This window comes from Balaenoptera ricei, chromosome 19, assembly GCF_028023285.1.
Source record: "Balaenoptera ricei isolate mBalRic1 chromosome 19, mBalRic1.hap2, whole genome shotgun sequence".
Taxonomy (NCBI): Eukaryota; Metazoa; Chordata; class Mammalia; order Artiodactyla; family Balaenopteridae; genus Balaenoptera; species Balaenoptera ricei.
In genome coordinates, this window is record NC_082657.1 from 27,244,385 (window position 1) to 27,271,949 (window position 27,565).

The window sequence follows — 27,565 nt, forward strand, 5'->3', positions numbered from 1 at the left end:
GATCCCACATGCCGCGGAGCAACTAAGCCCGTGCACCACAACTACCGAGCCTGTGCGTCTGGAGCCTGTGCCCCGCAACGAGAGGCCGTGACGGTGAAAGTCCCGCGCACCACGATGAAGAGTGGCCCCCGCTTGCCGCAACTAGAGAAAGCCCTCGCACAGAAACAAAGACCCAACACAGCCAAAATAAATAATAAATAAATAATTTTTTTAAAAAAAGAATCAAGTTGGGGGGAAAAAAGCTTTGTTACTTCAAATGTGTGATCAGAGGAACAACTCATCAAGCACAATGAGGAACCACGGTAACACCGTATCACAAAAAGAAAATGAAAGTCCTCCAGAAACCAAACTTAAAGTATCAAAATAATGTGATCTGACAGAGGATCCAAATTAGCCGTCACAAAGAAACTCAACCAGCTACAAGAAAACTCAGAAAGGCAGCTCAATGTACTCAGGAATAAACTTAATGAACAGAGGTAATACTGTATCAAAGTGACTGAAACTCTAAAAAAAACCAAACAGGAATTCTGGAGCTGAAGAACTTAATAAATCAGATGAAGAAAGCACTGGAAAGAGAGCAGACCATATGGAAGCTCAAAGATAGAAATCTAGAAATGAAACAGGTAGAAAAGGAGAGAATTAAGACCAAAAAATGAGGAAATTCTATGAGAACTATCTAACTCTATTAGGAAGGGCAACGTTAAGATAATGGGTATCCCAGAAGGAGAAGAGAGGGAGAAGGGGTCAAAGAGTTTATTTAAAGAAATAATAGCTGAGAACTTCCCAAACCTGGGGAAGGAACTGTACATACAAGTCCATGAAGCTAGAAGAACATCTAATTACCTCAATACAGAAAGATCTTCTCCAAGACACATTATATTAAAACTGTTGAAACTCAGTGACAAAGAAAGAATTTTAAAGGCATCCAAGGAGAAAAAAAGATGGTAACCTACAAAGGAACCCCCATTAAGCAAGCTATCAGCAGATTTCTCAGTAGAAACTCTACAGGCCAGGAGGGTGTTATGACCCACTCAAAATATTGAAAGACAAAAACTGTCAGTCAAGAATACTCTTTCCAGGGCTTCCCTGGTGGCACAGTGGTTGAGAATCTGCCTGCCGATGCAGGGGACACGGGTTCGAGCCCTGGTCTGGGAAGATCCCACATGCCATGGAGCAGCTGGGCCCGTGAGCCACAATTACTGAGCCTGTGCGTCTGGAGCCTGTGCTCCGCAACAGGAGAGGCCGTGATAGTGAGAGGCCCATGCACTGCGATGAAGAGTGGCCCCCGCTTGCCACAACTAGAGAAAGCCCTCGCACAGAAACGAAGACCCGACACAGCCATAAATAAATAAATAAATAAATAAATAAACTAATTAATTAAAAAAAAAAAGAATACTCTTTCCAACAAAATTATCATTCAGATATGAAGGAGAAATATAGGCTTTTCCCCAGACAAACAAAACCTAAGGGAGTTGATCAACACTAGACCTGCTTTACAAAAATGTTGGAAGGAGCTCTTCTACCTGAAATGAAAAGGCAAAAGTATACAAAACTTTGAGTAAGGTGATAGATAGACAGAATCAGAAAATTGCAACTCTATATCAGAATAGGTTGTTAAACACTTGATCATAGCATAAGGCTTAAAGGAAAAAAAAATGTAAAAAGAACTAGAGCTACTTCAATTTGGTAACAAACTCACAACATAAAAAGGAATGATTGGGACATCTAAAACACAAAAGGGGAGAAGGAAAAGGTCAGGACTCATATAGACAAATGAAAACAAGATGTTATCAACAGAAAAAAAGAGTATTTTAACTATGAGATGTTTTATACAAACCTTATGGGCACAACAAAACATAAAAACAGAGGAAACTGAGAAAACATACTAGAAAATCACCAAACTAAAATGGCAGACAGAAACACAAGGAAAAAACCACAATGGAGATATAGACCAACCAGAAAACACAACATAAAATGGCAGTACTATGTCCTCATTTATCAATAATCACCCTAAATGTAAATGGACTGAATTCACCAATCAAAAGGCACAGAGTGGCTGGACGAATTAAAAAGCAAGACCCATCTATATGCTGCCTCCAGAAGACTCACTCAGCTTTAAAGACAAACATAGGCTCAAAGTGAAGGGATAGAAGATGATACTCCAAGCAAATGACAGCCATGGAAATCAGGTGTAGCCATACTCATATCAGATAAAACAGACTTCAAACCAAAAAAGGTAACAAGAGACAAAGATGGACATTATATAATGATAAAGGGGACAATTCATCAAGAAGATGTAAGTTATTCATATATATGCTAACATAGGAGCACCAAATTATATAAAGCAATTATTAACAGACCTAAAGGGAGAAATTGACAGCAACACCAAAATAGGGGATTTTAACACCCCACATACATCAAAGGATAGATCATCCAGACAAAAAGTCAACAAGGAAAAGTACACTTAAATGAAAAGTTAGACCAGAAGGACTTGATAGATTTGTAAAAAACATTCTATCCAAATGCATTCTTCTCAAGTGCACATGAAATACTCTCAAGGATAGACCATATGTTGGGACACAAACAAATCTCAGCAAGTTTAAGAATGAAATCATATCAAGTATCTTTTCTGAGCACAACACTATGAAAGTAGATATCAACTACAAGAAGAAAGCTGGAAAAATCACAAATTTGTGAAGACTAAACAAATGCTACTGAACAAGAATTAGATCAGCAAAAAAAAATCAAAGGAAAAATTAAAAAATACCTGAAAATAAATGAAAATGAAAATATGACATATCAAATCTATGGGGATGCAGCAAAAGCAATACTAAGAGGGAAGGTTATAGTGATACAGGCCTACCCTGAGAAACATGAAAAATCTCAAATAAATCTAAACTTACATCTAAAGGAATTAGAAAAAGAAGAATGACCGAAGCCCAAAGTCAGTAGAAGGAAAGAACTAATGAAGATCAAAGCAGAAATAAGTGAAAGAGACCAAAAAGACAATAGAAAAGATCAATGAAACTAAGAGCTTTTCCCTTGAAAAGATAAAATTGACAAACTGTTTGCTAGACTACGAAAAAAAGAGAGAAGGCTCTGATAAAAGGAGAAATAACAAGGATACCACAGAAATATAAAGGATTATAAGAGAATATTATGAATAGCTGTATGACAACAAGTTGGACAACCTAGAAGAAATGGACAAATTCTTAGACTATCCAACCTTCCAAGACTGAACCATAAAGAAATAGAAAATTTTAATAGACTCATCTCTAGTGAAGTGGTTGAAACAGTAAACAAAAATTCCCCCCAAAACAGAAGTCCAGGACCAGACAGCTTTACAATGTGAATTCTACCAGTCATTCAAAGATTTAATACCTATCTCTCAATTTCTTCTAACAAATTCAAGAAGAGGGAATACTTCCTACTCATTCTACTAGGTCAGCATTACCCTGATATCAAAACCAGGCAAAGACACCACAAAAAAATTATAGGTTCATCTCTGATGAAAAAATACTCAATAAAATATTAGCAAACCATACATTAAAAGGATCATATACCATGATATATATATACCATGATCAAGTGGGATTTACCCTAGGGATGCAAGGGTGGTTCAACATCCATAAATTAATAAATGTGATACACCTTATGAACAAAATGAAGGATAAAAACCATATGATTATCTCAATAGGTGAAGAAGCACCTGACAAGATTTAATACCCATTTATGACAAAAAACTCTCAATAAAATAGGTATAGAAGGAATGTACTGAAAACATAATAAAGGCCATATATGACAAACGCACATCTAACATCATACTCAATGATGAAAACTTAAAGCTATTCCTCTAATATCAGGAACAAGGCAAGGATGCCCAATCTCGCTACTCTTATTCAACATAGTATTGGAAGTCCTAGCCAGAGCAATTAGTCAAGAAAAAGAAATAAAAGGTATCCATATTGGAAAAGAAGAGGTAAAACTGTAACTATTTGTGGATGACATGATTTTATATATAGAATACTCTAAAAAATTCACCAGGGACTTCCCTGGTGGCACAGTGGTTAAGAATCCACCTGCCAATGCAGGGGACATGGGTTCGAGCCCTGGTCTGGGAAGATCCCACATGCCGTGGAGCAACTAAGCCCGTGCACCACAACTACTGAGCCTGCACTCTAGAGCCCACGAGCCACAACTACTGAGCCCACGCACCACAACTACTGAAACCCGCGTGCCCTAGAGCCCACGCACTGCAACAACTGAGGCCCATGCACTCTAGAGCCCATAAGTCACAACTACTGAGCCCGTGTGCCACAACTACTGAAGCCCGCATGCCCTAGAGCCCGCACACCACAACTACTGAAGCCCACACACTCTAGGGCCCATGTGCCACAACTACTGAGCCCACGTGCTGCAACTACTGAAGCCTGCATGCCTAGAGTCCATGCTCCGCAACAAGGGAAGCCACCGCAATAAGTCCACACACCTCAACGAAGAGTAGCCCCCGCTCGCCGCAACTAGAGAAAGCCCGCATACAGCAATGAAGACCCAATGCAGCCAAATAAATAAATAAATAAAAATAAATAAAATTCAGGGACTTCCCTGGTGGCACAGGGGTTAAGACTCTGCACTCCCAAGCATGGGGCCTGGGTTCGATCCCTGGTCAGGGAACTAGATCCCACATGCATGCTGCAACTAAGGAGCCAGCAAGCCACAACTAAGACCCAGTGCAGCCAAATAAATAAATAAATATTTTTTAAAAAATTCACCAAAAAACCTTTGGAAATAATAAATGAATAAAGTTGCAGGGTATAAAATTAATATTCAACAATCTGGTGCATTTCTATACACTAATAACAAACTAACAGAAAGAGCAGTTAAGAAAAGAATCCTATTTACAATCACAACAAAAAGAATATAATACTTAAGCGTAAACTTAACTCAGGAGGTGTAAGACCTCTACACTGAAAACCATGAGACTTGTTGAAAGAAACTGAAGACACAAATTAATGGAAATATATTCTGTGCTCATGGACTGGAAGAATTAATATTGTTAAAATGTCCATATTACATAAAGTGAACTACAGATTCAATGCAATCCCTATCAAATGTCCTAAGGACATTTTCACAGAAACAGAACAAAAAATTCTAAAATTTATATGGAAACATAGAAGACCCCAAATAGTCAAAGCTATGCTGAGAAAAAAGAACAAAGCTGGAGGTATCACACTCCCTGATTTCAAATTATATTACAAAGCTACAGTACTCAAAATAGCATGTTATTTGTAGAAAACAGACACAGAGATTAATGGAACAGAACTGAGAGCACAGAAATAAACCCACACATATATGAACAAGTAATTTATAACAAAGGAGCAAAGAACACACAATGGAGAAAGAATAGTCTCTTCAATAAATGGCACCAGGAAAACTGGACCGCTACATGCAAAAGAATGAAACTAGACCACTAACTCACACCACACACACAAATCAACTTCAACTGGATTAAATACTTGAATGTAAGACCTGAAACCATAAAACTCCTCGACGAAAATAAGCAGTACACTCTTTGATCTTGGTCTTAGCAACATTTTTCTGGATATGTCTCCTCAGGCAAGGGAAATAAAAGCAAAAATATAAAGTGAGACTAAATCAAACTAAAAAGCTTTTGTACAGGAGAGAAAACCATTAACAACATGAAAATACAACCTACTGAATAGAAGATATTTGCAAATCATATATCCAAGAAGGGGTTAATATCCAAAATAATAGAAATAACTCATACAACTCAACAACAAAAAACAAACAACTGGATTAAAAAAATGGGCAGAGGTATTAAACAGACATTTTCCCAAAGAAGATATACAAATGGCCAACAGGCACATGAAAAAATGCTCAGCATTACTAATTATTAGGGAAGTGCAAATCAAAACAACAATGAGATATCACCTCACACCAATCAGAATGGCTATTATCAAAAAGACAAGAGATAATAAATGTTAGAGAGGATGTGAAGAAAAGGGAACCCTCATACAGTGTTGAAAGAAATGTAAATTGTTGCAGCCATTATGGAAAATAGTACGGAGATTTGTCAAAAAATTAAGAACCAGAACTACCATATGATCCAGCTATCCCACTTCTGGGTATTTATCCAAAGAATAAGACTAACTTGAAAAGATTTATGCACCTGTGTTCATCAAGTCATTATTTACAATAGCCAAGATATGGAAAGAACCAAAGCCCTACTGATGGATGAATGGATAAAGAAGATGTGGCATATATATATATATATATATATATATATATATATATATATATATATATATATATATATGTATATATTCAATTGAATACTACTCAACCATAAGAAAAGATGAAATCTTACCATTTGCAACAACATGGATAGATCTTGAGGGTATTACGCTAAGTGAAATAAGTCAGATGAAGAAAGACAAATACCATATGATTTCACTCATATGTGGATTATAAACAAAGAAACAAACAAACAAACAAAGAACAGATCAAACCAAACCAAACCAAAACCACAGATACAGAGAACAGAGTAGTAGTTATGGGGGGTGGGGAGGGCAAATGGGTAAAGGGGGTCAGCTGTATGGTGACAGATGGAAACTAAACTTTGGTGGTGAGCATGTTGTAGGGTATACAGAAATCAAAATATAACACTGTACACATGAAACATATGTTATAAATCAATAAAAAAACTTGTTACCAAATTAAAAAACATAGAGGAAAAGCTTCGTAACGTTGTCTTTGGCAATGATTTCTGGATTATGACACCCAAAGCACAGACAAAAAAAAGAAAAAATAGACAAATTGAACTACATCAAACTTTTGTATCTCAAAGTACACAATCAAGACAGTGAAAAGATAATGCAAAGAATGTGAAAAAATACTTGCTAATCATGTATCTGATGAGAGATTAATATTCAGAATACATAAAGAACTTCTACAACTTAACAAAAAACCAACAACCAAGTCAAAAACTGAGTAAAGCACTAAATACAGGCACACCACACTTCCAGACCACCACAATAAAGCAAATATTGCAATAAAGCAAGTTATATAAAGTTTTTGGTTTCCCACTGCATATAAAAGTTATTTTTACACTATGCTGTATTATATTAAGTATGTAATAGCATTATGTCTAAGAAAACAATGTACATACCTTAATCAGAAATATTTTATTGCTAAAAAATGCTAACCACCATCTGAGCCTTTAGCAAGTCATAACCTTTTTGCAACAGTAACATCAAAGATCACTGATCACAGATCACCATAATAAACATAATAATGAAAAAGTTTGTAATGTTATGAGAATTACTAAAATGTTAACACAGAAACATGAAGTGAGAAAATGCTGTTGAAAAAATGGCGTTGATAGACTTGCTCAACGCAGGGTAGCCACAAACCTTCAACGTGTAGAAAACGCAGTATCTGTGAAGTGCAATTAAGTGAAGTGCAAAATGAGGTATGCCTTTAGACATTTCACCAAAGAAGGTATACAAATGGCCAAGAAGCATGAAAAGATGCTCAACATCACTCATCATTAGGGAAATACAAATTGGAATCACAATGAAAAAAAAATCACACTTTATAGCCATTAGGATGGCTATTAACAAAAAAACAAAAAATAAGAAGTTTTGGTGAGGATGGGGACCAACCCTGCTGCATTGCTGGAGGGAATGTAAAATGGCACAGCTGTGAAAACAGTTGGTGGTCCTTAAAAATTTAAACATAGAATATCCATATGATCTAGCAATTCTACTTCTAGGCATAGTATATACTGCAAAGAACTGAAAGCAGAGACTCAGAGATAACTGTATACTAACGTTCATAGCAGCTTTATTCATAATAGCCTAAAAGTAGAAACAACTCAATTGTTCATCAACAGATGAAAGGATAAATAAAAATGTGGTATTATACACATATGGAATATTATTCAGCCTTAAAAAGGATTGAAATTCTTAGAAACGTTATACTAAGTAAAATAACTCAGATACAAAAGGACAAATATTCCATTTATATGAGGTACCTAGAACAGGGATATTCATGGAGATAGAAAGCAGAATAGAGGTTACCTGGGGTTGGGGGAATAGGGGCATGGGAATTATTATTTAATGGGTATGGAGTTTCAATTTGGGATGTTACATAAGTTCCAGAAATGGATAGTGGTGATGGTTGTACGATGTTGTGAATGTACTTAGTGCCACTGAATTGTACACTTAAAAATGGCTGAGGGTGCATTTTATCATAATTTAAAAAAATATACAACCATTCTGGAAGGGTATTTGGCAAACTATGAAAGATTTACATCCTTTTACATCAGTAATCCCACTTCTAGGAATCTATCCAGAGGATATACCTCCAAGAATATGAAAATACATGTGCATAACATTATTCATTGTTAACAGTATGCTTGTAATTGCAAAATACTGTAAATAACCCATATGCCCATAAGCTGAATGACTGAATAAAGTATGTACACACAATGTACTACTGGGTTGGCAAAAAGGTTCATTTTTTTCTGTAAGATGGCTCTAGTAGCACTTAGTTGTCTTTAACTTCATTTGAAACAATTTTGTTAGACTGTGACAGCTGTCATATCAGTGTGCATTTAAAAAAAGACTTAACAAAATTGGTGAATTTTTGTGTAGCCATTTTAATATTGAAGATGAAAGAAAAAAAGCAACATTTTCGGCATATTATGCTTTATTATTTCAAGAAAGGTAAAAACGCAACTGAAATGCAAAAAAAGATTTGTGCCAGTGTATGGAGAAGGTGCTGTGACTGATCGAACATGTCAAAAGCAGTGAAGTTTTGTGCTGGAGATTTCTCGCTGGACGATGCGCCACAGTCGGTAGACCAGTTGCAGTGATCAAATTGAGAGATTAATTGAGAACAATCAATGTTATACAATGCGGGAGATAGCCAACATACTCAAAATATTCCAAATCAAGCACTGAAAATCATTTGCACCAGCCTGGTTATGTTAATCGCTTTGACATTTGGGTTCCACATAAGCTAAGCGAAAAAAACCTTCTTGACTGTATTTCCGCATGTGATTCTGTACTTGAACGTAATGAAAACGTTCCGTTTTTAAAACAAATTGTGATGAGCGATGAAAAGTGGATACTGTACAATAATGTGGAACAGAAGAGACTGTGGGGCAAGCGAAATGAACCACTACCAACCACAGCAAAGGCTGGTCTTCATCCAAAGAAGGTGATGTTGTGTATACAGTAGGATTGGAAGGGAGTCCTCTATTATGAGCTCCTTCCAGAAAACCAAACGATTAATTCCAACAAGTACTGCTCCCAATTAGACCAAATGAAAGCGGCACTCGACGAAAAGCATCCAGAATTAGTCAACAGAAAATGCATAATCTTCCATCAGGATAATGCCAAGACTGCGTGTTTCTTTGATGACCAGGCAAAAACTGTTACAGCCTGGCTGGGAAGTTCTGATTCATCCACCGCATTCATCAGACATTGCACCTTCGGATTTCCATTTATTTAGGTCTTTACAAAATTCTCCGAATAGAAAAACTTTCAATTCCCTGGAAGACTGTAAAAGGCACCAGGAACAGTTCTTTGCTCAAAAAGATAAAAAATTTTGGGAAGATGGAATTATGAAGTTGCCTGAAAAATGGCAGAAGGTAGTGGAACAAAAGGATGAATATGTTGTTCAATAAAGCTCTTGGTGAAAATGAAAAATGTGTCTTTTATTTTTACTTAAAAAGCAAAGGCACTTTTTGGCCAACCCAATAACTATGGAGTTGTAAACAATAAAGATGATCTCTATGAACTGATATGGAGTGATTTCCAGGATATACTGTTAAGTGAAAGAAGCAAAGTGCAAAGAGTATAATATGCTTTTCCTCATGTAAGAAAAAAGAAGCTATGAGAAAATACACATGTATCAGCTTTTTTGTGTAAAAAGAAATGCATGATGGATACACCAGGGACTAATGTGATTAGTTACCAGCAGAGAGTTGGTAGGAATGGAGTGAAGAGAACTGGGGGGTGGGACTGGCACAGGAGAGGTGAGAAAGGAACAATATTTGAGTGTATCTTTTTGTAGAGCTCTCTTTGAATAATGGCAATATTCTAGGTACTCCGAAAATAAAAACAATTTAAAGTAACCATGATGAGGGCAGGGGGACACAAAACAAAATATAAACAGTCACAACAGTCACAAATGAACCTAAGTGTACTACAGATGAACCACACGGAAAGGAGAGAGGAAGACAACTAATGTAAGTAAATGAAACACCATATTTTGACAGCATGGCTCAAGATAAAAAGAACTGCACACAAATAGTGAACTCTGTTAGGAAATTTCTAACAGGGATATGGGTTAGCAATCCTAAAATTACTTTATGTGTATCCTAGGATTGAACAAATAAATATACCATGGATAATTAGAGCCAGATTTCTCACTAGAAGAGAAGGAAAGGGCTTTTTGGAAACATGGTTGGTTCTAAGGCTCGGGCAAGGAAAACACAAGTTGAGCCTGGTTCAGCCTGCGGAACAGAAAGTAAGGAAGTGATTAAAAAAAATAATGGGCTTATCCAAAGAGTACAGGAGGCAACCTGAAGGAGCTCCCAATGGCCAAAGCTGGGACTCTGAGCAATAAAGTAACTTTTATTATAGAGTAACATATATATATATTATATATAAAATCATAGAGTAAAATAAATGTTCATGAGCTCATACTGACACAAATAACTGAATAAATCAATGAAGGAAAAAGAACAGCTCTTCTTCACAGAATTATAATTAAGTGTAGAAGGAATGATGGAAACAGAAAACCACCATTAGGTAAATACTGCAGCAATAACTATTACAGGCAGAAATCATTAACAGATGCTAAAATTAGTGAGCAAAAGGATATTTGCATAGTCTCAAAGAAACTTATTAATTAGAAAGGAAAAATTATTGTTTATAGCAGAGAAATGTGGCAGACAGTATCTTAAGGAAGTGATCCAAGTTAGTGTAAGGCAAACCACATTATGTACCCTACCTCACTGGTATGATGTACTGAGACAGGTGGAATGTGATTTCTATGGTATTCTTGACAGAAATACATAACCTCAATTGAATCCATGAGAGAACATCGGACAAACCTAAATCAATGGGCATTCTACTAAGTAGCTGGCCAGTGCTCTTCAAATGCATCCAGGTCATTAAAGACTGAGGAAGTGTCACAAATGGAAGAGACTAAAGGAGACATGACAATTAAAGGCAATGTGGGATCCTGGATCAGAAAAGGACATTAATGGAAAACTACTGATTTCTCAGTAAGGTCTCTATATTGGTTAATAATATTCCATCAGTGTTAATATTCAGTTTTACTACGGTTTTGTAAGATGTTAACATTAAGGGAATCTGAGTGAAGGGCACAGGAGAACTCTACTATTTTTACAACTTTCTATAAGCTTAAAATTACTTTAAAAGTTTAAAAAAAAACAGTCAGTCTAAATCTTTGGGGAACATGGTTTGGTGGATTCACAATTATTCACCAAGCTGAATTCATACTACTGATAATTATTTTTAATTTTGAAAATCTTGAGAGAAGTCTCTATTTTTTGCACTCCCTATCATATGTTTATATCTTTATAATAGGTAGTGTTTCAACTTATGCATTACCATGTCTTTTTTCACACATGACAGTCAGTTCCTTAAGAATACATACTAAGACCTAGTTACTTCTACATTCTATGACTAGCAGTCTTTGTCTAAAGGAAATGCTCCATAATTGTATTCTGAATAAATGATTAAAAGATCTCAATGCTATAGGAATTATTTACTTACGCTCCACAAAGGAAGTAAAGAGCATTCTGAATCTGCTAAGCCGACTACCTTCATCAGCCCACATCCGTATCACCCCAACTCCTGTTTTAAGCATTACATCATTGGCCACAGTGCTGCAAAACTTGGCCTTCAGATTTTCAATAGAACTGCTCCCATCGTAGACTGCAACGAAGTTTCTCTTGCATTCATTTGAGTGCTCCATTTGATAATCTAGGAACCTCAAATAAATCTGTAACATTAAAACAAAGAAAAACAGTGCTTTTAAAAAGATACATTAAATTTTCTAGTTCTATTATCCAATTAATATGTAAGTTAAGACTGCATTGAGTTATAACACCTGACAGAAAAACAGTAGCTAAAAGGATGATGCCTAAGTAGGTAAAAGAACTAAGACTAATGGTCTGTTTCTTTGGTTGTCTTAATAATGAAACCAAGCATTAAGGAACCTAAAGTTTGTGTTTTGTCTGTAAAGAGAAGAAATTTTTTGCTCCACAAAAGCATGACTATCTTACATATTTTCCTTGTTATAAAAGCAAACTTGTGGTACTGACAAACTGGGAAAATAAAAGAACCATAATTCTATTACTCTAACAATTATCATGATAAACTTTTTTCAGTTTTTCTTCACATTTTTAAAAAAATTTATTTTATTTATTTATTTATTTTTGGCTGTGTTGGGTCTTCGTTGCTGCATGCACAAGCTACTCTCGTTGCAGGGCCCGTGCTTCTCATTGTGGTGGCTTCTCTTGTTGCGGAGCATGGGCTCTAGGCGTGCGGGCTTCAGTAGTTGTGATGTACGGGCTTAGTTGCTCCACAGCACGTGGGATCTTCCCAGATCAGGGATCGAACCCATGTCCCCTGCATTGGCAGGTGGATTCTTAACCACTGCACCACCAGGGAAGTTGCTCTTCACATTTTCAAAACCTAAGTATAATTGTAAGATACACACATCCTGCTTTTGCTGTAGCACATCAAAACTTATCTGTACTCTTCATAACTGTAATCATTCCCATGATGTCTTGTCATTTATTTACCCACTATCTCACGGTTGCACATTTAAGTGGTTTTAAGATTTTACTCCATAAATTAACAATTTCTACATTTTCAGTCAGAATGATTTAAACTGGAGTTCCAAAATAAGCACTATTATAGTTTTCTATTTTGCTTAGTATCCCCCTTCCTCAAATTTTATAGGCAGCTTGCTACCTGGCAGTAAGTCATTCTTAAAATGTGCCTGACCCATTCTCATTTGAAGAGTTCCATTAGATTGTAGGCTTAGAAAGACCTTGAGTATAATCTCCAAAAGAACAGAATGAAATAGGTATTATTCTTTATGGGCTGGGAGGAAATTAAGGCTCACAGGGATTACGGAACTTGCCCAAGGTTACTTAGGGCGAGGATTTGAACCTAGGTTGCTCCGACTCTTAAAGTGTACGTTCTTCCCATTCCCTGGGATGCCTTCTGTGTGTGCACACACACACACAACATACTCTCTCATACACAGTTCACCTTTTGGCTCTAGTTGTTCACAGGTGACTCTACAATTAAAATAATATTTTAGTGAATGAAGAATAAAGACTTCTTTGATTGCCATTGGAGACATCTAGTGGGTATTCACCTGCTGGTTGCTATCTCGGAGGTAGCAGTATGATGCCACACCCATTCTTTATTGTAAAGGGCTTCATAAAACAAAAATGTCAGATATTTTTCCCCCTAAAATACCTTGATGACATGAAACTAAGAACAAAAACTCAAAAATACAGCTCAGAGTTAAATTTTGACGAGTAACTTTGGCTTATTTGAAATGACCAATTAGCCACTTTCAAGAGACTGGTGGAAAATCACCGGTAATGGATTTCCATTTCAAAATTTCATAAAACCTCCAAAAATATATTTTAACACAGAAGCAATATGTTTGCTTAAAATATATCATTTGTTTTCAATACTTTCTTCATCAGTCATATAACCAAAACATACTGCCCATGGTTCTCTAGCAGTATCACTACTACTGTAATTATTTGTTTTCTCCATTAGATTGTACCGTCTTCTAATGAGCGTATCACATGCTAATTCTATCCAGTACAATTCTTGCTGAGAGCAATTAATGAAAAAGTGACTAGTGACTATAAAACCTAGTTTGGTAGAGCTAAATACCAGGAAAATAATCAAGAAGTCTGAAGTATTTACTTTTTTTTTTTTAAACTGAAGAAACATGGTACTTGTATAAGGCCATAGTAAATGCCCTTTAAATATATAACTTTTAAAAGTCAAGGTTTTAAGGCAAGTCATATGACAAGAATGACATTCTTTTCTATTGTGAATACAGTTAAATACTGAAGTTAATAGTTTAATTCAACTGATCTTCAGAAAATATTTCTAACAATATGAGGCTGACAAGTTGCAATGGGTGGAGGGGGACACAAACCACTCTTCTCTCACCTAGATTGCAGAAGATGAGATCTTTTACTAAACATAAATACTCCTGGCCTCTTACCCACTCCTATACCCTCCCCAGGGAAGTGGAGAGAGTCACTTGGATGGGGGGGAATTTGGTCCCTTTTTCCTTCCCTCTTTCCCTGGACCAGTGAGTACGAGAAACAGTGACCTGGGTAAGTGGGTCTCTTCTGCAGATGCACTTTCCCTGGATGGGATGGTCCAGTCTAGACTGAGGTAGGAGGTGGACCTAGTGGGTAGGGAATTAGCAAGTCTAGTTTGATTCTCTCACTAAGCTGTTTCCCCTAGCCTTTAGTGTAATAAAGGGGCTAGTCTGAATCTCCATGTTCTCAACTGGTTCATAACTCCAGTGGGGAAAAAAACGCTTTTTATTAGAGCCTCCAAAGGCCCCAAAAGAAATGCAATGAAATCCTCAGAAAGCTGTTATTTTTATGGAAAGGCCACTGATCTGCTTACTTTCTTATTTAACACAATTTTAAAAATTTGACCCACTTTTTACAAAATAAATTTATTTTTGGCTGCATTGGGTCTTCGTTGCGGCACATGGGCATTCTCTACTTGCAGTGAACGGGGGCTACTCTTCGTTGTGGTGCGAGGGCTTCTCACTGCAGTGGCTTCTCTTGTTGCAGAGCACAGGCTCTAGGCGTGTGGACTTCAGTAGTTATGGCACGCAGGCTCAGCAGTTGTGGCTCACGGGCCCTAGAGCATGTGGCCTCAGTAGTTGTGGCTTGTGGGCTCTAGAGCGCAGGCTCAGTAGTTGTGGCACACGGGCTTAGTTGCTCCATGGCATGTGGGATCTTCCCAGACCAGGGCTTGAACCCATGTCCCCTGCACTGGCAGGCAGATTCTTAACCACTGCGCCACAGGGGAAGTCCCTTGATCCACTTTCCATGTCAACTGTGAACAGTCTTTTTTATGTTAACTTTAAAAAATCGACTTACTTTTATTAATAAAAAGTAACATTCTCCACTATTCAACATTCTAGGTCACACTCCTAAAAAACTTATGAATATAGAATCATTTCTTCACGAAGTATTTCAAGAAAGAGCAAGATCTAAAGTATTAATTTCACTTAAGCATTTAAATACTTAACTATTATATATGGTCAAAAAACCCCACCTCTGTACATTCATCCCTCAGTATCCATGGGGAACTGGACCTAGGAAGGACCAGATCTGGATACCAAAATCTGCAGATGCTCAAGTCCCATATTCAGCCCTCTGTATTTGTGCTTCTGCATCTATAGATCCAACCTACTGCAGATTGTGTAGTACTGTAATATTTATTGAAAAAATCTCTATATAAGTGAACCTGTGCCGTTCAATTCTGTGTACAATTGACCCTTGAACAACGTGGGTTTGAACTGTGCAAGTCCACTTATATGGGTTTTATTCAGTAAATATATACTACAGTACTACACAGTCTGTAGTTGGTTAAATCTGAGGATGCGGAACCTCAGATACAGAGGGCTGACTATAAAGTTATACTCAGAATTTCAACTGCAAGCAGGTTGGTAGCCCTATCCCATGTTGTTCAAGTGTCAACTGTACAGCTAAAGCCTTCTATGTTCCCATTATCTTTCCTACACATCCCATCCTAAGTATAATTTTTATAATTCCTATGTACATTTTTAGATTTTTAAATTTATGTATCTATAAAAATATATAGTATTTTTTGTATACTTTATTTACTTTTTTGTATATTTTAAAATCTTGGATCAACTGTAGAAATGAGTCACTATCCATTTTCCTTTTGGACATTTAGCTTGCTTCCACTTTTTAAAATATTAAATACTGCTGTAAACATTCTTGTACTCTTGTTATGCTCTCATACGATGAGTATCTGGGTATTTATCTAGAAGCAGGGTTGCTGTATTGTAGGACATAACAATTTTCAGCTTTACCAGAGCATGCCAAATGACTTTCCAAAGTGGCTGTAGCAATTTATTCTTCCAAAGTAAGTTAAGAGAATTTCAGTTCCTCAATCCTTGCTGACACTTGGTCACAAGACATTCAGTCACGTCTCAAGTAATATATAATAAAATCCTCTGACAAATGCAAGTCAAGCGACAGCCACCATAATCAAGAAGTTCCATCACCCCCCAAATTCTCTCCTGCTGCTCCTCAGCAGTTGAAATCCATCTTCAATCTTGTTTCCTGGTGACCAATGACCTTTTGCTGTCGTTCCACCTTTCCCATATAAATAAAATTTTTTTTTGCCTGTGTTGGGTCTTCATTGCTGCGTGCGGGCTTTCTCTAGTTGTGGTGAGCAGGGGCTACTCTTCGTTGCGATGCGTGGGCTTCTCATTGTGATGGCTTCTCTTGTTGCGGACCCCAGAGTGCACAGGCTTCAGTAGTTGTGGCGCGTGGGCTCAGTAGTTGTGGCTCATGGGCTCTAGAGCACAGGCTCAGTAGTTGTGGCACACGGGCTTAGTTGCCCTGCGGCATGTGGGATCTTCCTGGACCAGGGATCGAACCCATGTCCCCTGCATTGGCAGGCGGATTCTTAACCACTGGACCACCAGGGAAGTCCTAAGTAAAAATTTTATACAAATAAAATCACAGTATTCTGAGTCTGGATTCTTTGATTAGCACAATGCATTTGAGATTCTTCCATGCTACTGCATCACCAATAGTTCGTCTCTTTTTATTCCTGAATACATTTCACTACATAGATGTACCAAACTTTATTAACAACTGAGGGACACTTAAACTGTTCCCAGTTTTTGTTCATTATGGATAAAGCTACCATGAACATTCACATCCATGTTCTTTGTGTGTAAACATATTTTTCTTTCTCCTGGGTACCCAGCCAGGAGACTGCTGAATCACATGGTAACTTTATAAGAAACCATCAAGCTGTTTTCCAAAATGGCTATATTATTTTGCATTCCTACCAGGAGTGTTATTAGATTCTCAGTTGCTCTACATAGTTCCCAGCACCTGGTATTGTCGTTTTTAAAAATTATTTTAATAGAGGTATAGAGCTATCCCATTGTTGTTTTAATTTGCAGTTTTGAAATGTCTAAATCTTCTTTGGTGAGGTGTCTGTTCCAATCTTCTGCCCATTTTTAAATTGGGTACTTTTCTTATTGTTGCGTTTTGAGTTCTGGGTTAAAGAAGTCTTTTGACAAACGATTTACAAATATTTCCTCTTAGTGCCTTTTCTTTTCACTCAACAATGTCTTTCACAGAGAAAAAGCTTTAATTTTAATGAAGTCCAATTTATAAGATTTTCTTTTATGGATTCTCCTTTGATGTCATATCTAAGAACTCTTTCTCTAACCCAAAGTCAGAGATTTTGCCTATGTTTTCTTCTAAAAGTTTTGCAATATAATTGGTTTTATGTAAGATATTAAGATATAGGTATAGGTCAAAATTTTTTTCTTTTTGAAATATGGGTAATCCAATTGTTCTAGCACCACTTGTTAAAGACTAGACTGTGCTTTCTCCATTGAACTGACTTTGTATCTCTGTAAAAAACATCAATTAACTGTATTTGAATGAATCCTTTTCTGGGCTCTATTCTGTTCCACTGATCTATGTGTCTGTCCTTTTGTTAGTACCACACTGCCTTGATTACTGAAGATTTAAAGTCCCAAAATCAGGTAGTGAGTCTTCCATCTTTGTACTTTTTCAAAATTGTTCTGGCTCTTGTAATTCCTTGCCTTTTCATTATACTCTAGAAACAGTCTGTCGACATTTGCAAAAATATAGTGGGGGTTTTAATTTCAACTGTGTTCATTTATATAGATCTATTTTAGAAGAACTGATGTTAACAGTACTGAGTCCATCAACAGGTATACATAGTATATATCTCCATTTGTTTAGGTCTTCTTTGAATTCTTTCATCAGGGTTCTGCAGGTTTTCAGTTTACAGATTCTGTGCCTATTTTTTTGGGGGGGGGGAAGTGCTACTTTAAATGGTACTGCTGCTTTCTTAATTTTGAACTCCAATTGTTCATTCTTCAAATGTTGAACTAGATAGTATAGTTGACCCTTGAACAACATGGGAGTTAGGGGCACTGACCCTCCTTGCAGTCAAAAATCCATGCATAACTTTATAGTCAGCCCACCATATCCTTGGTTTTGCACCTGTGGATTCAACCAACCATGGATGGTGTAGTAGTAGGTATTTACCCTAAAAAAAAAAATCCATGTATCAGTGGACCTGTGCACTTCAAACTCGTGTTGTTCAAGGATCAACTGTATATATAAAAAATACAATTGATATTTGTCTATTGGTCTTTTATCCTACAACCTTGCTAAACTGATTTGTTCCAGGAGTTTTTTGAGAGTATATTTCCTGTTAATTTCTTTACATAATCATGTCATCTGCAAAAATAGTTTTCAATCTGTATGCCATTATGCACTGTCTACAACTTCCAATATGGTGTTAAATGGGAGTTACCTTGTTGCTGATTTTGAGGGAGAAAGCATTCAGCTTTTCACCATTAAGTATGGTGTCATCTGTAGATTTTGGTAGACACCCTTTATCAGGTTACAGAAGTTCCACTCTATTTTTATTTCTCTGATTTTTTTTATCATGAATGAGTGTTGATTTTTTAACAGACTGAGACAATCATGTAGCTTTCCTTCTTAATTTATATAATGAATTACATTGATTTTTCAAATGTTGAATTGGCCTTGCATTCCTGGGATAAACTACACTTGGCTGTGATTATTTAAGTGTATTATACTTTTTATATATTGCTGGATTAGATTGGCTAATACTTTAAGGATTTTTGCATCTATTTTCTTTTTTTAATCAAAAAAATTTTTTGACGTGGACCATTTTAAAAGTCTTTATTGAATTTGTTACAATACTGCTTCTGCTTTAAGATTTGTTTTTTTGGCTGCAAGGCACACAGGATCTTAGCTCTCCGACCAGGGATCAAACCCGCACCCCCTGCATTGGAAGGCAAAGTCTTAACCACTGGACCACCAGGGAAGTTCCCTGCATCTATTTTCTGGAATAACAATTATGATACCAATTCCAACATGTGGGTCTTTTTTCCCCCCACACCACCAGCAATTCTCAAACATCAGCTGGGTGTCCTACAATTCAACTCAATTATGACACCGTCTACCCAGAGACAGCATCCGATCCTGAAGGTTGAGGGCTTACTCCCAGGGGACTGGCCTCCACTTCAGATGCCAAACACGAGTCCAGGTTGTCACATGATTCTGACTGACTGGCTATAAATCTGAGGTTCCTAAGATCTCATTCTTGGGTTCCTTTAATTTGCTAGGGTGGCTTACAGGACTCAGAAAACCAGTTTACTTACTAGATTATTTGTTACCCTGGTAATAAGCCTCCATCTTTTGGGGATTTCCAGAAGTCACCTCATTAACATAAACTCACTTGTGGTTGAAAGGGCTTGTTATGAATAACAAGACACCCATTTCAACTTTATGGCTCTGAAACATTTTCAGGAACTGGGGACAAGAGACCAAATATTGTAACAATAGATGCTCTCATTGCTCTGATCACTCAGGAAATTCCAAGGGTTTTGTGAGCTCTGAGCCAGAAATGTGCATGAAGACCAAATATATATATTTCTTATTATGGAGCAAAACCTCACAGGGGGAATATTGATCAGTAGTTTCCTTATAATGTCTTCAGTGGTATCAGGGTGATGCTTGTCTTGAGTTTAGAAGTGTTCTTCCCCTTGTACTTCCTGGAAGAGATTGCAAAGAACTGGCATCATTTCCCCTTTAAATGTTTATAATTTGTCAGTGTATCCATTTAGGAGCTTTCTTTGTAAGGTTTTTAACTATGAATTCAATTTATTTCATAAATACATGGCCATTCAGGTTACATATTTCTTCTTAGATGTGTTTGGGCAGCTTGTGGTTTTTAAGGAACCTGTCCATTTCGTTTGAGTCATCTGATTTGGGGGCACAGAAAGGTCCACTGTTTTATTGGAGGATCTATAGCGAAGTCCTCTCTTTTGTTCCTGATGTTGTAAAATGGTTTATATTCATCCAGATATTTACCATTTCTGTACCCTTTCATGAAATTCCAAGATTCTTTCTAGTGCCATTTCTCTTTTATCTAAAGAACTTCCTTTAGCATTTCTTTTATAGCAGGTCTGCAGGCAATGAATTCTTTAAGTTTGTCTTCATTAGGGTATGTACTTACTTTGTCCTATTTCCTGAAAGGATATTTTTGCTGGATATAAAATTCTTAAGTTCACAGTTCCTTTTTTCAGTACTTAAAGGTTTTGACGCTTGGCTTTGATGATTTCTGAAGAGAAATCCACAGTCATTCAAATTGTCGTTCCTTTATACAAAATACATCATTTTTCTGCATCACATTTCAAAGCTTTCAATCTTAGGTTTCAAGTAGCTTGATTTGATATGAGTAAGCTTTGTTTTATGTTTGTTTTTATCCTGTTTGGTGTTTGCTATGCTTCTTAAATCTGTAAATTTGTCTTTCACCAATTTTTTTGCAGTTATTTCTTCAAATATTTTTTCTACAACAATCTTTTCTCTTTCTGGTACTTAAGTGACATAAATTTTAGGCCTTTTGAAACTGTTCCACAGGTCCCTGAGGCTTTAGTATAATTTGTTTTCAATCTTTTTTTCTCAGTACTTCAGATTAGGTAGTTTCTACCGAGTCACCTTCAAGTTTACTGACTTTCCTCTATAATCTCCACTCTCCTATTGGCCCATACAGTGAATATTTTTTAGAAGTTTAAGATATATTTTTTCCATTCTTAAATTTTCACTTGGTTCTTTTTTATAGTTTCTATTTCTCTGCTAAGATCTATCTTTTCACTCATTTCAGGAATGTTTACCTTTACCTCATGGAACGTGGTTATATTGTTGCTTTAAAATCTACAATTCATCTGAGTCCTGTTAGGGTTGGGATCTGCTGCTTTCTCCTTTCAGAATTAATCACATTTCCCTGGTTCTTTATATTGTGAGTAATTTTTAAATTATATCCTGCACATTTTGGATGTAACACTGAAACTCTGGGTCCTCTTAAAAATCTGTGGAAAATGTTGAGTTCTGTTGCTTGTTTTATCAGGCAACCTACCCAGAAACATTCAGATTGCATGTACTGCCTCTTTTTGTGGGTGTTGGTTCCGTTTTCAAGGCCTTTGCTGTGCTATGTAGACTTGCCCAGGGCATGCCCTACTCAGGCACTTGGACAGTGTTTATAATGTAATTTGGTCCTCAACACCTTTGCCATGTTTCTGTGGGCCTGTTCCATGCATATGCAGCTCAGGAGTAAGCCAGAATTAGCGCCTGTCTCTAGCTCCCTGTTCTCCAAGAATTCTCATTCTCTGGGTAATACGATTTCCTCTTCTCAGTTCCTCTGGTGGCCAGAAAGATAAGTTTTCCTCACAGTTTTTAGTCTCCTAACCTGTTATGAGTTCTGAGTGACTAAGAACAAAGAGAAAAAAAAACAATGGGGATTCCCTCCATAACTCTCCAGACATCAGCATATCCTTTTCCAAGTTCCACTGGTTAAGGAGATCGGGTTTCAGTTGCTGCTGTAGCTGCTGTGACTGGTGCTCACCTTAGGCAGAGCTAGTAAAGGGGAAAAAACAAACCAGGGACACCCCTCCGCCTTCAGTTTGTAAGGGCCCCTTTCTCAGTCTTCTGGCTAGAGCACTTTCTTCTGTCTGTACCTGCTTTCAGTTCCACAAACCAGCCCAAAAGACAAAGGAGAAAGAAAAAAACCTGTGATTCTTACCCTTCTGGGGTCATTATTCAAGTTTTGACTTCCTTCCCAAACCCACCTTCTAATGGTTACTTTTCAGAATCCTTATGCAGTTGCTTTTTGTATTCTATCCAGAGATCTCAGATATAATAAGTTAAGAGCAATAAGCTGCAGTGGGCTTACTCTATCTTAGCTGGTTCTGGAAGTCATTTATTTTAATGTAGTATAATTGATAAATTTTATCTTTATGGTTTGTACTTTGTGTCTTCTTTGTTTTTAATAAAATGCTTCCTAACCAAAGGTTATATTTAGAACTATACTCCTGTATTTTCTTCTAAAAGTTTTGGTTTTAACATTTAGGAATGAATTTTATGTCAAGTGCAAGACAGGGATCTCACATCAATAGTCAACTGTTGTAACATCAATTACCAAGTGTCTCCTTTTGATCTGGCATGCTATACATTATATACCAAGCTTCCATACATGTGTAGTCCTACTTTTAGAAACTTTACTCAGTTTTATCAGTTTGCATACCCCAGTGATAAATGCATTCTGTCCAACTACCCCAACTTTACCTTGAAGGGTAAGTACTCCACTTTGTTTTTATTCAAAATTGTCATGGTTCTTCTAGACCCTTTCCTCTTCTATGTGAATTTTAGAATTAGCTTGCCAAGTTCCCCAGAAAGCCGTGCTGGGATCTGGATTGGAATTTTAAACTGATAGATTAATTAGGGAACAATAAACATTTCCATCTTCCCATCCATGAAAATGGTGCATGTCTCTCTCTTCCCCCATTTCTGTAGGCCTTTTTCTGTGTATTTCAATATAATTTAAAAATGTACTTCCTGGTACCTTATGATTTGTTCTTTTCAAAGTTTTTTTTTAAAGTTTCACTTTCAAACTGCTTTTGGCTGTAGTACAGAAAACCAATTTATTTTTATAATTCATGAACATTTTTTCTTTCTCTCATCTTGTTGCATTGATCACCACCAACAAAATACTAGCAAGAGACATAAGTTTAAAGAAAATGATTTTAAGGTTTCACCATCAATTATGATGTTTGCTTTAAGGATTTTAGTAGATATTCTTCAACATGCTGAAGATACATCCTATGTTGGAATTACATATGTGGTAAACTACATCATTTGATTTTCTCATATTAAACTGTGCAAAAATTTCTAAGATAAACCCATCTTTGGTTATGATTTCTAAAAAAAATTTGTTAGGTTTAGTTTGTTACTGTTTAGTCTTTGGGGTCTTATTTTTTCCCTCCTTCACTTTATAAATAATTCTCTGCCTTAAAATTCTCTCATGCTATTTATTTAGTTTTGATAAAACAGGCTGGGGAAAGTTCTTTCTTCTTCAGTTTTCTAAAACAGTTTCTACAACATGTTCCTTGAGTATTTGGTAAAATCTAATTTGGCCAGTTTTTCTGTTAACATACTTCAAGTACAAAATCAATTTCATCAATTTGGTAAGAGTTTATTTAGGTTTTCTATTTCTTTGATTTAATTTTGATAAATTGTATATATGTATATATATATACACATACATTATATATTTCAGGAAATTGTCCACTTAGACTGTTTACAAATGTATTAACAAAGAACAGTCTGAAGCACTTTGATTATGGAAAATTTCAAACATGCATAAGCAGACAAAAGAGTATCATAAACCCACTTCCCATCCCCTAACTTTAGCTTTATCTATACCTCTCCCCACTTCTGCCTCTCATGTATTATTTTGAGACAAATTCCAGAGATATCATTTCACATGTAAATAGTTCCATATGTATTGTTAAAGACAACTTTAAAAAATAACCTATTATCACACCAAACAAATGAATAATTTCCTAACATAAAATACCAGTGTTCACACTTCTAATTGTCTCTTAATGTTCCCACCCGTTTGTAGTTTGAGTCCAAACTCACTCATTTGACTTAACATTTTTTAATCTGTAGGTTCCCCTGCTGGTTTTCTTTTTCCCTTTGTAATTTATTTTTTGAGGAAATGCTCATTTTTTTTTCTTTTGTTCAGCAGGTCTTCTTCATAGTTTGTCTTATAATGGTTTCTAATCTCAGCTGTAGTTGATTTATGACCTTTTCCACTTCTAACATAATTTATGTCTTTTTTTTCTAGGTCGATCTTGCCAGAGGTATGTCTATTGTTATTATTTTTTTTAAACAAAGGGCCAGTTTTTGCTTTTGTTGATTCTTTTTGTGAATTTTTAATTTCCCTTATTTCTGCTCTTTTATTATTACCCGTTCTTTGGATTTTTTGGTCATTCTTTTAGCTTCTTGAGTTGAATTTTAGCTCATTAAGTTTAAATCTTCTTCTTCTCCTAAAAGAAGCATTTATGATCATAAATTCCCTAAAGTACTTTTAGGAGTATCCCACAAGTTTTGATATGTAGTATTCTCACTATTGCTAAGTTTTTTATAAATGTGTACAAATTTCCATCCTGATTTTTTTCTGTGACCTATAAATTACAAGGTGGTATATTATTAAATTTCTAAACATATGGGTTTTTTAAAGTTGAAGTTTAGTTGATTTATAATGTTAATTTCTGCTGTAGAGCAAAGTGATTCAGTTATATGTGTGTGTGTATACACATACACACACACACATTTAAAAATATTCTTTTCCAGTGGTTCTGAAGAACCTAGGGGCAGGACAGGAATAAAGACACAGAAGTAGAGAATGGACGTGAGGACATGGGATAGGGGAGGGTAAGCTGGGACGAAGTGAGAAAGTGGCATGGACATATATACACTACCGAATGTAAAGTAGCTAGCTAGCTTCCGAAGCAGCTGCATAACACAGGGAGATCACCTTGGTGCTTTGTGTCCACCTAGAGGGGTAGGATAAGGAGGGTGGGAGGGAGATGCAAGAGGGAGGAGATATGGGGATATATATATATGTATAGCTGATTCACTTTGTTATACAGCAGAAACTAACACACCATTGTAAAGCAGTTATACTCCAATAAAGATGTTAAAAAATCTTTTTAAAATAAAAAATAAAATGTTTAAAACGGTTTTAAATTGTAAAATATTTAGATATCAACAACAATGAAGACACTACATATCAAAACTCATGAAACATCTAAGGAAATACTTAGTAGCATACTGATAGCCCTAAATAACTGTTACGAGAAAGAAGAACATTTGAAAATTAATTACCAAAGAATTCAACACAAGAAGCTGCAAAAAGAATCACAAGGTAAATCTGAAGAAAGCAGAAGAAATAAAAGCACAAACTGAGAAAATGGGAAGCAAAGAAACTACAGAGTTGATTTTTTAAAAAAACAGTTCTTGAAAACAAACCTTTGGCAAACTGATAAAGAAAAAGAAAAGAGCAAAGGCACAAATTTAAAATGGCAAATAGAATTGAGGTTTTAAAAATTGTAAAAGAATACCGTGTAAAGTATTATACCAATAAATGTGGAACCAGAAAGCATGAGCAATATTCTAGAAAAATAACTTTAAACTCAAAGAGACTGAAAATCTAAAAAAACCTAAAATATTAAATAAAGAAAAATATATTCTTTTCCATTATGGTTTATCTCAGGACATTGAATATAGTTCCCTGTGCTATAGAGTAGGACCTTGTTGTTTATCCATTCTATATGTAATAGTTTGCATCTGCTAATCCCATACTCCCAATCCATCCCTCCCCCACCCTACATCCCCCTTGGCAACCACAAGTCTTTCTCTATGTCTGTGAGTCTGTTTGTTTCATAGATGGGTTTATTGTGTCATATTTTAGATTCCACATAAAAGTGATATCATATAGCACTTGTCTTTTTCTGACTTACTTCCCTTAGTATGATAATCTCTAGTTCCATTCATGTTGCTGCAAATGGCATTATCCTGTTCTTTTTTATGGCTGAGTAGTAGTCCATTGTATATATGTACCACATATTCTTTAACCATTCATCTGTCGATTGACATTTAGGTTATTTCCATGTCTTGGCTATTGTAAGTAGTGCTGCTATGAACATAGGAGTGCATGTATCTTTTTGGACTACAGCTTTGCCTCAATATATGCCCAGGAGTGGGGCTGCTGGATCATATGGTAATTCTTAGTTTTTTGAGGAATCTCCATACTGTTCTCCATAGTGGCTGCACCAACTTACATTCCCACCAACAGTGTAGGAGGGTTCCATTTCCTCCACACCCTATTCAGCATTTGTTATTTGTAGACTTTTTGTTGGCCATTCTGACCAGTGTGAAGTGGTACCTCATTGTAGTTTTGATTGACATTTCTCCAATAATTAGCAATGTTGAGCATCTTTTCATATGCCTATTGGCCATCTGTATTTTTTCTTTGGAGAAATGTCTATTTAGGTGTTCTGCCCATTTTTCAATTGGGTTGTTTTTTTGTTGAGTTGTAAGAGCTGTTTGTATATTTTGGAAATTAAGCCCTTGTCAGTTGCTTCGTTTGCACATATTTTCTCCCATTCTGTAGGTTGTCTTTTCATTTTGTTTATGGTTTCCTTTGCTATGCGAAAGCTCGTAAGCTTGATTAGGTCCCATTTGTTTTTATTTCTATTGCCTTGGGAGACTGACCTAAGAACACATTGATATGATTTCTGTCAGACAACGTTTTGCCTATGATCTCTTCTAGCAGTTTCATAGTGTCATGTCTTATGTTTAAGTCTTTAAGCCATTTTGAGTTTTTTTGTGTGTATGTATGGTGTGAGGGTGTGTTCTAACTTCACTGATTTACAAGCAGCTGTCCAACTTTCCTAGCACCATATGGGGTTTTAAAGTTATTGTTTGGTTGCTGGTTCCTAATTTAATTGCATTTTTGTCAGAGGATGCTCTGCATGATACCAAGCACTGGTATGTATGGCAGACTTCCTTTTCCATCCAGTGTATGGATCAGTTTCCATAAATGTTTCAGGCATGCTTGTAGAGAATGAAAATTCTCTGGATGCTGCAAGTCAAGATATCATGTTCCATTAGGCAAACTGTGTTGTTTAAATCTTCTAAGCCTTGACGTTTTTTTTTTGCATGCTTAATTACTGAGAGGCAAAAAAAATTACACGCTGTAATTGTGGATTTGTCAGTTTTCCTCAGAAACTGTCAATTCATGTTTTGTATATTTTGAGGTTATATTAATACATAAAATTTAAAATATATCTTCCTTATGAATTCGTGACCATCTTCATTTCAATTTTAATAGCTGTATCAGCTCTTTTAGTATCTATTTCATTCCTGTTTGTGTATTTTCAAAATTTCCTTTAGTTAACCTAAAACAGGATATACTTAGATTTTTTTTTTTTATAAATTTATTTTATTTTATTTTTGGCTGCATTGGGTCTTCATTGCTGCATGTGGGCTCTTCTCCGGTTGCGGCGAGCAGGGGCCACCCCTCGTCACGGTGCACAGTCCTCTCATTGAGGTGGCCTCTCCCGTTGCGGAGCACAGGCTCTAGGTGCGCGGGCTTCAGTAGTTGTGGCATGCAGGCCCAGCAGTTGTGGCTCATGGGCTCCAGAGCGCAGGCTCAGTAGTTGTGGCGCACGGGCCTAGCCGCTCCGCGGCATGTGGGATCCTCCCAGACCAGGGATCGAACCCGTGACCCCTGCATTGGCA

At 36.4% G+C, this 27,565-nt stretch overlaps 1 protein-coding gene across 3 annotated transcripts in view; it reads right to left on the reverse strand.

Moving 5' to 3' along the window:
• The window catches only part of NETO2 (neuropilin and tolloid like 2), a 74,720-nt gene that overhangs the window by 18,479 nt on the left and 28,676 nt on the right, over nucleotides 1-27,565 (reverse strand). For all 3 annotated transcript variants that reach the window (XR_009498970.1, XM_059904177.1, XM_059904176.1), the window contains one exon: nucleotides 11,838-12,066. Coding sequence is in view for 2 of the 3 variants with exons in the window: in XM_059904177.1 (XP_059760160.1) it covers nucleotides 11,838-12,066 (229 nt within the window). In the remaining variant the exon portion in view is untranslated. The remainder of the gene's footprint in view (nucleotides 1-11,837; nucleotides 12,067-27,565) is intronic.